This window comes from Saccostrea cucullata, unplaced genomic scaffold (genome assembly GCF_032062105.1).
Source record: "Saccostrea cucullata isolate Sc308-1 unplaced genomic scaffold, CSIRO_AGI_Scuc_v1 ctg554, whole genome shotgun sequence".
NCBI lineage: Eukaryota > Metazoa > Mollusca > Bivalvia > Ostreida > Ostreidae > Saccostrea > Saccostrea cuccullata.
The window spans coordinates 423,499-438,454 of record NW_026931577.1 but is presented as its reverse complement, the minus strand read 5'-3'; the positions used below and the strand labels follow the sequence as shown (position 1 = coordinate 438,454).

The 14,956-nt window shown below is 33.7% G+C and overlaps 1 protein-coding gene across 1 annotated transcript in view; it reads left to right on the top strand.

Annotated features, from left to right (window-relative positions):
• Positions 1-2,154: 2,154 nt before the first annotated feature.
• LOC134233039 (hemicentin-1-like) overlaps positions 2,155-14,956 on the top strand; it is a 145,878-nt gene continuing 133,076 nt past the window's right edge. The window contains exons 1-13 of the mRNA XM_062715038.1: positions 2,155-2,312; positions 2,450-2,501; positions 2,899-2,978; positions 3,148-3,480; positions 3,739-3,931; positions 4,443-4,712; positions 5,152-5,433; positions 5,872-5,984; positions 7,785-7,926; positions 8,747-9,013; positions 10,832-10,898; positions 11,274-11,334; positions 11,626-11,737. Coding sequence (XP_062571022.1) covers positions 2,172-2,312; positions 2,450-2,501; positions 2,899-2,978; positions 3,148-3,480; positions 3,739-3,931; positions 4,443-4,712; positions 5,152-5,433; positions 5,872-5,984; positions 7,785-7,926; positions 8,747-9,013; positions 10,832-10,898; positions 11,274-11,334; positions 11,626-11,733 — 2,109 coding nt within the window. The 5' untranslated portion in view covers positions 2,155-2,171 and the 3' untranslated portion in view covers positions 11,734-11,737. The remainder of the gene's footprint in view (positions 2,313-2,449; positions 2,502-2,898; positions 2,979-3,147; positions 3,481-3,738; positions 3,932-4,442; positions 4,713-5,151; positions 5,434-5,871; positions 5,985-7,784; positions 7,927-8,746; positions 9,014-10,831; positions 10,899-11,273; positions 11,335-11,625; positions 11,738-14,956) is intronic.

The window sequence follows — 14,956 nt, the reverse complement described above, 5'->3', positions numbered from 1 at the left end:
ATTATATTCCTTACTCACTAATTAGACACCGAAAGCGGGGACCACAATTCTTTGAATTTGTTGTGTCAAAATTCAAGGCAAATTAATGCATACTCAAAAAAAGGTATTGCCAAAAGGAATACGCGTGAAATCTTATTAAAAACCTAAGCTCCAACCAATCAAAAATTACGAGCAATGTTTTTAAAAGTAAAGCAAAAAAAAAAAAAAGGCCAAAGTATTTTTCTCCATGAAATGTTGTCGAGTTTGCGGACTAGAAACATTTTTACTTTCGTGTTTAAAATTTTTTATACATGTCATAAACTACACATTCGGTATTTATGTAGATTGTAGAGATGTGATAAATTGGTATACTGAGTATGCGTATTTTAATTATTTTTAATTTTTTATGTGTATTTTTACAGCAAAATGGACGAAATATTGTTGATGTAATCAGCAACGATGGGGCACGTCTACGGAGAAATATTAGGGCAAGTATAGCTGAAGCACTTCAACTGAAGGTTGTACAATCCGTATAAAAAAATCAACAAAGTAAATTTACATTTTCAACAAAAATATTACTTAATTCATATGTCTTGATTTACGGATTAATTAACATCATTTCAATAGAACAGGAGCTCATGTCGATCTCCAAAAATTGTAAAAATGCTTGTTTGTTGGGAAATTTTAATTCCAGAGGGGCAAATTGAATGATTTTATTACAACAGATGAATTTTTAGCAAATGTTAAACAATATAATTCTGGTGCTGAATGGGGAGATGGAATGATACTCAGAGAAATGAAAGAGTTTGTAGCTTATGCAGTAGTAACCAGATAGGAGATGAATATCATTACGTATGTCTTAGAATGTAGTGCTTTAAAGCAACTGAGGAAAGTTTATTTGAACCAAAAATTTTGCTCTAATCCAAATATTATCAAGTTTTTTGAAGTCATGTGCGAAATCGATGTTGATTCTTTGTACATAAAAAATTATGTACATTTATTTCTAAAATTAATAATATTGTCTGTTCTCCTTAGTTACTAGTATCACCTTCTGCTAGACCCATTGTATTATATGTATATATGTTACACATATTTTTGTACCTCATGTACCATTTACATGGTTTTAAGTGAATAAATTGAATTGAATTGAAGTGCTCACCCATGCAATATTCTTTAAAATTCATCATAATTGTAAACCATAACCACAAAGAGAATTACAAAATTTATGTTTATATAATAGTGTTGCATTATGCATGTACTATGCCTAAATAGTAGGCAGGGTTTGACACATGGTGCACGAGCCGGAGGCGAGTGCACTATGTGTCAAACCCTGACCTAATATTTATAGTACATGCATAATGCAACACTATTGTTATTATTATACTGACTGTTGTAATTATTTATGCGGCAATCTATTTGACTTTTTCCTGAAAATATCGGTGCTTAAACAGCGCACTTGCAAGAACTCATTCAAAATATTCATGCTAAAATTGTTTGCAATCTTAGTTATTTTGGTTACTAGTATTTTCTCTAAATAAGTCGGGATTTTCTGTCCAAAAGCAACACATCTTTATTTTCTGTTATATTAGTAAGCCTTATTTGTTTGCAGACGTCGATTCTCATTGATAATTTTCTTTACATCCTTCAATCAAGCGTCATATAAAAAAGCGTTTTAATGACCCTATAAAATCAGTTCATCTAACGATCTGTATGTAATTACTTTGAAAGTTTGTTGTACACATTAATCTAAAGTTCCTTAGAATAATATAACTGTTTTCAAATAATATTTGTCTATTCTCTCCTTCTTGAGTCAATTATATAAATTAAGTTTATATATTTAATAAAATTGCAGTACTCAGTGATCGTCTCTATGGCGTAATCGATAAGGCATCGGATTGACAATCTCATGGGCGTGAGTTCGATCCCCGGCATGTGCATGGAAGAATTTTATTCAGTAAATAAAGCCGTGCACTATTTCGGCATAGTATGTTTACGCTATATAAATCCTTAGACCACTATGCGAGAATAGTAGGGTATGGGTTATATAGAGACAAACTGACAGGAAGCATAATAATTGATAATTGTGTAATTTTAGCTCACACATTTTGTTCAGTAAGATCGTTATATGTAGTTTGGACAATGATTTATATTAAATGAAGACGATTCACTTTCAGGCCAATGATGAAACCGAGATGGATCATACGTTAAGTAATTTTGTCAGAGAAATTATCCAGTTTTTAAAAGCAGACGACACAGAAAGAGCGCGAAAATTACGTCAAAGCACATCCGGTAATGAAATGGCGCAGATATTTGAACAACTAGCAAATTCTGAGGTAGGAAGTAAAATTTTGATTATAATATGCTTTTTTATTTGTATATGGACAACGCTATAAAAGAGCAATTCAAAGAAAAATACCCTATTAAAGAAAAATTACCTTATTAAACAAATGGTAATTTTTTCTCTCTTTAGCTTGCAATTTTCAACAAATATTGTGGACAGAATAGCACAATATGCCTACCAGGTAAGTTTTTTTAAGCTTAAAGACTTCTTGGATGAAATTCTAAATTAACAAAAATAAGTCGTTATTCTTTAAGGTAATAGTGTTTGGAACGTTATAAAACTTTTGACTCAAACGTACATTAATTATATTTAGGCTTTATTTAAAATGTACGCGAAAAAACGTACATTTATATGTACAGTTGAATTTCGGTATAAATTGTTTCGAATACCCTGGATATGTCGTAGTGATATTTCATGTATTTTTACTTCTTTGCGAAAAATGATTGTTCATTCCGAAAACTTACAGTCGATTACAAGAAGCTGCAGCTCACAGTGTACACATCCGTGATCGTATTTAGGCTGTCTGTGAAAGCGATGATAATTCAATAGCTATATTACTATAATGTAACTTTTTACAGGACCTAAGGGCGAGAAAGGGGACCCCGGCCTTGCTGGAACTGCGGGGATAAAGGGGGATTCCGGGACAGCAGGTGAGAAGGTATGACGCGTTTTTCCTCCTTGAAAATGAATCCTGTACCATTTTTGTGATTCCATCTTTCGCTGTAATCATGATTTACTGTATTTTTCTGCATATGTCTCATACAAAATGTTGCTTTGGTTCTTTATTTTAACACCTGATTATGTTAATTTAATGCTGAACATTTCAGGGGTCAAAGGGCGATATAGGTTCACCCGGCCTAAAAGGTCTAAAAGGAGAACCGGGAATGCTGGGATTCCCGGGGGTCAAAGGTGACAAGGGCGTAGATGGACTTCCGGGGCTGAGCGGCCCGGCGGGAATAAAAGGAGACAAGGGCGATAAAGGAGACCTGGGGTCAGAGGGTCCGCCCGGAAAAGACGGGGCCCCAGGTCCCCCGGGGGTCAAAGGTGAAAAAGGTCGAGTGGGTGACCCAGGTATGTTGGGACAAAAGGGAGACAGAGGAGATTTTGGTCCACCTGGAATTCCCGGGGCTAAAGGAGCTGCAGGGTTCCCAGGATTAAAGGTTAAATATTAATAGTTGTTTAATAACTATTTTTCGTTCGATGCATGTTTCTTTAAAAAGATATGCCCCTGTTTTAAATATAAGTCAAATTAGCTATTTATCTATTAGATGACAATTTTTTTTTTTATTTAAACATTATTTTAAATCAAAGACTTTTCATTCTACAACTAGCTTCAATAATTTTTTGAGTCTGAAAGATAAAAGATGAAGCCAACTTCTTATCACTAAAAATATACAATTTGAATCTACCTTTTTAAGGGTGACAAAGGAGACTCGGGAACACCTGGCACGCCTGGACCTCCGGGGGTACGTGGTGAAAAGGGCGATCCCGGGGTTAACGGCTCTAGTGGCCCCCAGGGTCTGAAAGGAGAACCTGGAACAAAAGGGGACCGTGGGGAGGCGGTGACAATGCAGCCAGCACACCCTGTGTCCTCATGCTGTGATAGTCTAGGTAATATGCGCGTGTAGGCGCGTGAAATCATGAGAGAGATAGAAAGAGATTTTGTGTGCATGACACTGCATGTCGTTTTCTTTAAAAAAAATTTCATCGTGAACAAAATTGTATCAGAGAGATTAGTTAGTTTCTTTGGAAAATAATATGCGTCTCGGGTGAATTTAGAGGTTTCAATCTTCAGATCAATTCTCAGTTTCATGCAATGTTTATTATATTATTTATCTAAGAAAGAACCCCGTGGGGATCCAGGTTAGAATAGGTCCTCAGTACCCCCTTGCTTGTCGTAAAAGGCGACTAAATGGGGCGGTCCTTCGGATGAGACCGTATAAACCGAGGCCCCGTGTCACAGCAGGTGTGGCACGATAAAGATCCCTCCCTGCTCAAAGGCCTTGAGTGCCGAGCATAGGCCTAAATTTGCAGCCCTTCACCGGCAATGGTGACGTCTCCATATCAGTGAAATATTCTGGAGAGGGACGTTAAACAGTATACAATCAATCAATCATTTTAGAAAGACCATACTTCAACCAAACAACGGAAGAAATCCACGCTCTTGAGGGAACAACCATCACTTTACACTGTAATGCGCACGGTCATCCCAAACCAAAAGTGGAGTGGATATTATCCTCCAAAAATGGATCATCAAAAGTTATTCCATTTTCCAACCAAGAAACTATTACTCTGCCCAATCTCGATCCCGACGCTAATTCAGGGACCTATATGTGCACGGCTTCCAGCGCTCTCGGTCAGGCGTCAAAAACAGTCCAACTTAATGTATATGGTATGATTGCTCTTGTTGATTTTATTTACATGTAATGTAGAAGAGGATATGTTAAGCAGTTCAGTGATTATTTATCTTAAATTCAGTTTCTACTGTCAGTACATACAGAATCATTTTCAAATTGTTATACACTTAGTCTTGTATTATTGCAGGTAGACGTTTGTTGACCAAATGATTAAATTTAATTTACGTAAATGAAATAAAAAACATCCTGTCTAAAATAACAAACAGAAATGAGATACAATACCCAGTTAAGTCATTAAGACATAATATGTACATGTATAATAATGAAAGAATCACATAGTTATATTGAACAAATAATCAGCCAAGGTAACAGTCAATACGTTAAAAACATGCGCGTATATAAAATCATCTTTTTAAATTCGATAATTTAAATATACATAAATACATGAGATATATTCATTTTATTATTTAATAGAGCACATAAGAATAGTGGACCACATATCAAACCATACTTTACTCGTGGGTCAAAACGTCGTGTTCGAATGTAAATTTGGCGGTGAGCCCAAACCTACAGTCACGTGGTACCACGTGAACAAAGACGGTACACGAACTAAGATTACGGACGGCGTTATTGAGATTCCCGAGGGGTCACAGCTGGGGATCCCGTCCGTGGGGATAGCGGATAGAGGGGAGTATGTATGTGAAGCGAGCAATGGGGTAGAGACTATCTCTGAGCATGCGTATCTTCTGACACAAGGTTTGTACTGAGTATATATATGTTAATTTCTGTTTTATATACGAGTTATGGTTTCAACCTTTAAATATTTTCACTGATGTATTCGGGGAATAAGGATGTACATGTAGATACAGCTTCATCAGAGTAATGGTTTATCAAAATGGCTTCGTTTTGATCAAGCAAGGGAACAGAACCAATCTAGAAAATGGATACCTAAAAAAAAACCTTTTCTCTAACTTCAAAACTCAAGCTTGTTCGTTAAATGGCCTCTATTGTTTTTGTTATCATTTTAATATTATTACTTAAAATATTAATATCAATCTGCCCTTTAATACACAGGTAATAAAATTGAGCAGGTGCTGGTAATAAAGCAATGTGTCATCTCAATCCATCAACAGCAAATAATTCTCTCTCTACCGAAATTTTTTCTTTCTGAGAAAAAAAAACTCCATTTTTCAGGTCCCCCCTCAATAACACCCCCAACCCCAGTGACAGGCCTTGTGGGACATAACATAACGCTTCACTGTGACGTACACGGCGAACCCAAACCCATAACAACATGGGTAGCTCCAGTGAGTATCAAATCAAGTTCCATTTAGAGTAGGGATGTCAACGAATTTCGAAATGAGGAGTTGATATTCGAATATAAATTTATGATTCGAATATTCGTTTTTAAGTATACAAGCATTAAAAAGAGAGAAAAACCTAGCAAGTTTTATTAGAAATTGAATCAAGTTTGTACAAAATTAAAAAAAACCCACTGCTCTATAATTACCTTAAAGGTGTGAAAAGCGTATCAATTGGAGTAATTTATTTATTTATTCACTTAATTAGTGGTATAATAGTGTCCAGTGCTTACAATCAGCTTGTATTGTTGTAAAGACACAGTTTTAAAGTAAACACATGGATTCCCTTGTTTATATAAATATCCTTAAAAATCATTTTCAGGAAATTAATTAGCAAAAAGTAATTGTATTAATATTTCACCATTAGATAATTGTTCTGCTTGGTATAAATTTGTAAGCTATCAGTGTAGACTTATAAGAAGATCAAAAATCTGGAACACACTAAAGAATCTTATGAATTAAAAGAAAAAAACAATCATTACATTTTGGATGCATACTATTCATATTTTCAATAATTAAAAAATATATATAAAATAGCAGTGCATTTACCGAACTCTACATGAGTTTTTATTCCAAAATAATGGCATAATGGCACCTTGAGGGGAGAATGAAGATATGTATTTAATAATGCAAGATGTATTTATTTTATCGAATATTCGAATATATTCGAATACTTCTATCGAATATTCGAATATCAATTATTGACAATTTTGACATCCCTAATTTAGAGCCATTTGTCTTGAATTTACCGGGTGGCAGTAAAAACAAAATTTACAACATGACATATGTTAAAAAAATGACATGAAACTGTTCTCTACAGTGCATATGTACCTTTGCCACTGAAAATTTTCAAAAATATTAGTTAGTTTAAAATACAGAACAGTGTATTATCAAATGTTCATAAGCAGTAAAAACCAGCATACATAAGTGTGGAATTTGAACAGATATTAATTTTTTATTTCATTTTTGAAAAACATTGTTGTGTTTCTTGAAGAAAAAAAAAATAAATACAAAAGTTTAAATTTCACGCTGCAAGAAATAAATCTAAATTACGTCTATAACGTTTTCAAAAACTAATGACAACATTATTAGTATGAATTTCGCGGAAAAATGATAAAAAAAAGTCGTGAATATAGTGAAATTAAATCCATTATGATTATTTGCCAATCTAAATTCTATATTTCCTTAAGGACAGATGAAAGAAACAAAAAATGGATGCATGGATTGGTATTTATTTTTTGGCCTAATTTTATTGAAAATAAAGCAAATGATAAATTTCTAGAATATGAAGAATTTGTAAACCTTCTGTGATGTTCAAAACTCTGCCTCTCTGAAACCATCCTTATTAAGCTATACAAATATTTTTCACTTCAAATCTCATTTTTGTGAAAATTTAAATAAAAAAATAAAAAACCATGCGTTGAAAGTTTTTCATTTTACTCATTAAAACATGACTCAGGTTGTTAATTTCATATCTTTTGACAAAGTTTGTTTGTATCGTTTGTCCTTAAAGATTGATATCAGTCGATAGCTTGAAAGTTACCAGCTCCCAAGATATTAAAGTAACAAAATCCCGAACCTCCTTGTTCTCTTTCTAAACAAACGTAAACAATAATCCTCAATGTATTGATGTCTGCATATTATGTATCTTTCACTTTATTCATTTAAGAAACAGAATTTTAACTTCCTTACTCTCTGCGCAGTCTACCTATATACAGTAAATATTAATTTTCCCGCTCTTTCTAGCCGAACGTCAACAACGCGTACGAGGATAAGAAGGGAGACCTGGTGCTACTGAATCTCCAGACCGGGGACGCGGGGTCCTACATCTGCCGGGCTACCAACTCCTTCGGCACCGTCAACTCCGTGGTCTCTCTGGTGGTACATGGTAACTCTTAATTCATCTTGTCTCATATATACAAATGTACATTCCACACATCACATAAAAACTTACCTGAGGAAAAACGAACCGACCGTTGAAAACCTCATGTAGCCATTTCCAGTTAACCTTTTCTTTTATATATCATGTTTCATGCACAATGATCAATATTTGATGTTTAATTATCATATATCACGCACAACAGCACACACTATGTACTCAGAATACATATGAAAATTCAAAATTTATACAAAGCTAGCGACATTTGTGAACATAATACCCGTAACCAACTGTAGTTACACTTCAATGACCATCTCCTTGTCTCTTTAGCTTTAACCTCATTTTCCAACCAGTTGCAGTCGCCCGCGTGGCGCAGTGGTAAGAGCGTCTGCTGTAGAGTCGCAGAGTAAGGAGTTGATCCTTACGTTGCTTGTTCGAATCCCATTAATTGTGGGACGTGGAGGCCGGTCCTTCGGATGAGATCGCATAAACCGAGGTCCCGTGTCGCAGTAGGTGCTGGCATGAGAAAGATCCCTCACTGCTCAATGGCCCATAGTCCCGAGCATAGGACAAAATTTGCAGCTCTCCACCGGCAAGTGGCTGCGTCTCCATATGACTTTAAAATTGTCGAGAGGGACGTTAAACAACATACAATCAATCAACAATCAACCAATTGCAAGAATACTGCATGCTCCTTAACATCTTTGAAATATAAGATGGGGAGGGATTTTTCTGTGGAAGCATCTTGGGCACTGACAATGGTAACCTAGGATCTACATGTAGTTTCATGTATATAATCGTAAACTTTAATCATTATATGACATTTTAGGACCTGGAAAAGTTGAGATAGCCGGTAACCACATGTTTCCCGTAAAACCTTCCACCACAAGTTTTGCTATCGACTGCAAGGCTTCTGGTGAGGCGCCACTCAATGTTCAGTGGTACCATGACGGTAAACCCGTGGTACCCAACCCCACACACGTGGTTCTACCAGACCACACCCTACTGGTACTGTCAGTCAACCGGCCTGCTGATTATGGTCGTTATATGTGTGTGGCGTCCAATATTTATGGCTCCGACAATGCAACGGCTTTTGGTAAGGTTAAAACAAGTTTTTTTTATGTATGAAACCCTTTGAGGTTTGGAATGCAAATGGTCAGTAAAAGTACAATTTTGTTGGGAAAGATGCAAAGCAAAAGAAGGCATCATTAAAGGCAAAAGAAGGAAGAGGTACATGTAGTGGCAGGGCATATATGGAATGAAAGGGGTTAAACAGAAGGGCAAAAAGGCAAAAGTAGGGGGAGGGAAGGAAAGTTACAAAAGGGTAGAACTGGTTTCTATATTTCCACATGCAAGTTTATAACTTTACCTAAAATTCCTGTAAATAATCGTAAATATTACAATGAATAGTTAAACATTTGTATATTCATTTACTTTAATTGAAACATTTGGAAATAACGAACAGTTTTCAAGATCAAAAGTCCATAAAACAATACAAAATAGGAGCAGATCAAACACGGACCGCCAAAACATCGGAGGTGGGATCAGGTGCCATGGAGGAGTGAACACCTCCTGCCGACCGGTCACACCCACCATCTAAAATATATTTTGCTTAACCAAAAGTATTTCTGTAAAAGTTTCAAGCAGGTTTGGAATTTGATATTTTAGATCCTTTGTCATGATCGGGAAAGATAACAATTATGTTTTCCAAATACCGTATTTGACTTCAAAAACATGCTTTGGGAAGGTCCGTGTAACACTTAACAATTCAAATTTCTAAAAAAAAAAATTTAGAGTTTTAGAATGTTAGTATATTAGTTCAAATATCTAACTTTAAAAAACTCAAACTGATTAGGTATATTGAAAATTAATATTTTAGTTCAAAAATCCAAATTTTCAAATTTCCAAACAGGTTTTAAAATTTTGATATTTTAGATTTTTACCCTAAATGTTCAAAATTCAAATTTCCAGAAACGATTTTTGTATTTTAAACTTTTGACTTTTTAGTCTATCGTTTGTTCAGAAAGTTAACACTTAACAATCTATAGTACAGTAATACTTTACGTCTTTTGATTATTTAAAATTAGCTTCAAACATCTAAAATCCAACTTTGAAACGTGTTAGATTTATAGAAGTTTGGAATTTTATTCAAATGTTCTAATTTCAAATAACCTTAACACTTTGAGCTTTAGAATTTTACTTTATAATATATATCCAAAATATCAAATTTCTCAGCCCGATTTCAATTTTGAATATCAGTTCAATATTCTAACTATCTAGAATATATTATGCTTAAACAAAAGTATTTCTGTAAAAGTTTCAAAATTCAAGCAGGTTTGGAATTTGATATTTTAGATATTTTAAGTAAATATCTAAAAACTCCAAGTGTTTTGGTTACTAGTATTTGAAATTTGAATATTTGAATCAAAATTCTAACTTTCTAAAAATCTAAAACGTTTTGAAAGTTGAAATTTAGAAGTTTGAAGTAAATTTTGAAATATCAAAAGTCGTAAAATTGTACTGAACTTTAGATTGTTAAGCGTAAACTTTCTAAACAAACGGTAGATTAAAAACTTAAAAGTTTAAAATACAAAATTTGTTTTTGGAAATTTGAATGTTGAATATTTAAGGTAAAAATCTAAAAACTTAAAATTCTAAAACCTGTTTGGAATATTGAATATTTAGATTTTTGAACTAAAATATTAAATTTCAATATATCAAATCAGTTTGAGTTTTTGAAAGTTAGAAATTTGAACTAATACCGATATATTAACATTCTAAAACTCGAAATCATTTTAGAAATTTGAATTGTTAAGTGTTACACGGACCCTTGTTTAATGTGCTCTTTATGGATATGTTTTCTTCACTTTTTTTCATTAAGAAAATTTTATATGAGGTATAAGTACTTTTGCAGTTTATGAAGACAAAGGCATGGTAACTTGTGATGTACCTTTTACACCATGCCCCGGTAAACTGTGTGGGTAAGTTATTTGTTACAGAGTCTTTAAATGTCGAACAAAAAAGATAACTTTGAGTTTGAATTTTAAACAGCTGTCAAAGCGAAATAGGCTTTATAAGCTTGTCACATAATAATTTCACTACAAACAATTATGACAAAAAACATTCGTACCGTAAAGCACTCTTATAACAAAGTGATAGGGATGAGCGAATGCGAATCCTTATAAACGTTATTCGTTTTATTCATTCCATTAACAATTATAATAAATTTTATAACCACATGGAACTTTGGAATGAAAATCAAATTTATCAAATCGTCATTTTATTTTAGAGTTTTACTATATTTGTGAGGACAGTTTTTCTGAAGGATTGTTGTTGAATATGTGTGTTTGTTTCAGGGCGACCTGTCCATCTGGTTGTCAACTAAGAATTGTTGATGGAACAGCTTCTTATCCAGCGGTAATTGAACTCTTCAGTCTATCTCTCACACACTATACGTAGTTTCTTTATTTACAAATAACTTTTTATTACAATATATGGGTTGTTTACCCCTTTATGACACTTGATTCATCTCTGATATTTTCAGAGGTCTGATCCTGCTCTAATCTCAATTTTTTAAATGTATTAATAAGTTTAAGTTTCGAGTATGATTATCCCAAGTTATCTTAATTTTTCATTACCCAAATTTTAATTGAGGATAGAAAGTTGTGCAGACTTTAAGAGAGAGAAATCTTTATTTGAATTTGACAGTCCGAACCCCTGTGTTCGAGTGCAATACAGAGTGGAGCAATCCAAAGCAATGGCGGCGTGGTCACGTGGCAGACGGCGGGAAACGTAGCAACAATACAGATGGGATGATATGGTTATTTGTAGTAAGTGCCTCTATTTTAATTTTGATAATTTTTTTAAAACGGTTTCTGTATATAAAAGTAAAATAATTTTAAAAAGCTAAATGAGAATTCTTTTGTAGTTTACTGAGTTTGATTTGAACGTTTAAGTCAGTTTCAGGTATTTATTTACTAAAGAGGCCCAGGAAGAAGGGACATTTCTCGTCATTTATTATTACATAATAATTTATGAATGTAGGGGGAAAAGAATATATTCTAATGATTCTGTTTAAGTAGCATGAAGTGTTTTATTCTTGTACAAAAATAACATGAATTTGAGAGGAATAATATATTTTTAAAAAGGAAATTCCAGACTCATTGAAAATATTCCGATTAAAAAAAATTCTTTTCTCTTTACAGGCAAATCGGTGTGTAGGAAATATATCTGCAGTAAAATAAATACAGACTTTTTTCGGTTTTATTACAATTATGTACATTTTTGTGTTTCGTGTACTTACATGTATTTATTTTTTTCAGATTATTTGTTGTGATTCTATGAGAAAAATATGGATATAAGGCGATTAAATTTTAAAATTGATAGACATGGTATTTTTAAATATTTTGTGACGTGGGGATTTTCATTTCGAGTAAACAGTCTCGTCCAAAAAAGTGCCCATGTGACATATAACTATAACACATAGCCTCGGAATAAAGTACACTGAATACTCTATTTGCTGAAATGACCAATCCTTACTATTATGGTGTTCTAACATCAAAAGATCTCTCCTAGAATAAATTCAAGCATATGCGGATTCTGATTCTCATCTTGTTTTTGTCCTTTGACTCAAAAGCACATGGCTGTCACACTTTGACCAACTAAAGAATTCCATCCTTCAGTGCGAACTTATCCTGGTCAACTGGTAGCTTTTACCTAAGGCCAAACAACTGCTTTTAATAAATCTTTTTCTGTCCTTATAATTTCAATTCTAAATTCAAATTACAAATTCGCAATATTCTTCTTATATCTTTGTCCAGTTTCTCTGTATCAATTATGCTCCTTTTACATATTCAAAATATTTAAAATCTTGATTTTTTCATACAATCCCTAAGATTACATGGTTATATACTGAGGATCTCTCACAAAAAGGGTAAGAATAGCATCCAAGATTCTACCGTTACTCCCCAATCATAACAAGGAGCACACGGCGGGTGTGACCGTCGACAGGGTCACTCCTCCATGGTACCTGATCCAGTGGACTTGTAAGGCTGAATACTGTTTGTTATCTCAAAGCAGACCTATTTTTTGTATTAATATGAAACAGAATTTGTTCAAAATCTAATGCGTGAGAAGAAGAAAACACTTGCTGTGGCCTTCAACTCGACATTTATATATATCGACGACGTACGAGGGGCGTTCAATAAATAATGTCATTGGGGCTAAGAAAGAAACAAAAAAAACGCTTTTCTATGACTTAGTCTTAATGATTAAACTAAATTATTCTCTTTTAATTAAAACGCATATCCGTAACATTTTCATTCAATTTCAAATTGTTTTTCGAACATATTTTTGAGTATGACCCTTCGTATACTGGAATATGGCAGATTCCATGATTTGCTGTACTTGTTTTTTTTCTTTCTGATAGATGTTTTTCTAAGTTTAGGAAATGAAACAAGTCAAAGGTTGAAAGATCTGGCAAATTTTGTTGGTTTGACAAAACATTAACTTTCTGTTTATCCCCAAAACTCCTTTACTCTTCATGGCCTGTGGGTTTGGATGCTGTCATGAAGACATTTAATGTAATGAATTCCTCATTGTTTCCTTCCTCTCGTAAACCTTTCATTTCTTTTTAAAAAAATTGTTTTCTAGACTCCTCCAGAAATTGAACTTCCTCCCCGAATATGAATTTGAACAACAAGACCGTTAATATTTAAGAAAATTGCATATAAAACTGTTTTATGCTCTTGCAATTCTTTGCTCTTCTTAGGCCTTTGCAGTTTTGTCAAGTGCATCTTACTGTAAATTTTTTTGAGGGCTTAAAGCAAAATGGATTCAAGTTTCATCATCTGTTAGAATTTCAAACAAACGTGGATAAGTACAATTTTTGATTTTTTAAAATAATTGTTTGGATATTCCTACACGCTGTCGTTTTCACTCATTTTTTTGAAAATATAGGGTGACCTTTGAGTATTAAACGTTTTTACTATAAACTATCCCCAAAATGATTTTTATCAATTTTGCTATGTATCTTAAAGTCAATAAAACATAATCAGTGATAATTTGTTGAAATTTCGTAAATTTACATCGGTTGTTGTAAGTCATTGTTGTCAAGGACGGTACCCATTTTTGATGCCCATTATATAATTTTTGTTTATTGAAATTTACTTGTTCACATGTCTATAAAACAGGCATTGGTTGCTGTAAATTTCACATATTTCAATTAATATATTTTTGGGATATTAACAAGTTTACAGCTGCTTTAATGAAGCGTTTAATTTTACTCTAGTTTACTGATACTTGACCATTCATTTTTAATGCAGTGTCTCGAATAGCCCTTGTTTTCCAGCTTCCCACGATGAAATAATGCGATGAAACGTGGTCACACAACTGCTATCAATTCATTAAAGATTTAATAATGAGAGAATGTCAAGCTTTATGTCATATGACTACTATGTTGTATGTCATAGAGCTATTGACATTATTTATTGAACGTCCCTCGTATTGTCAATTAACAATTGTAATTTCCATTCTTATGTCAATACGATATATCCTGGTGAGCTTGAGATACATCTGTTTCATATTTGGATATTTTACTTGAAAAAGACGTTAATGGTAATCTAACAACCAACATCTATGATAAACGTGATGACGTTAACTGTTCTATTGTCAATTTCGCTTACTTATGCTGCAATATACCTTCATCATTTGCAAACGGAGTTAATGTATCTCAGTTGATTCGATACGCAAGAGCATGCTCTAGATATGACAAATTTCTAAAACGAGGTAAATTGTTGACAAACAAGTTGATGAAACAGGAATATCAGCAGTCTCGTTTAAAGTCATCATTCCGTAAGATCTATGGTCGATACAATGACCTTGTCAGCAAATACAATTTATCATTGAGTCAATTGACGTTTGTTAGTCCATTGTTTGTGCACTGAATTGACGACGGATTTTTCCGTTATTTCTCGATCATGACAAGGAGCACACGGCCGGTGTGACCGGTCGACAGGGGATGCTCACTCTTCAGTGGCAC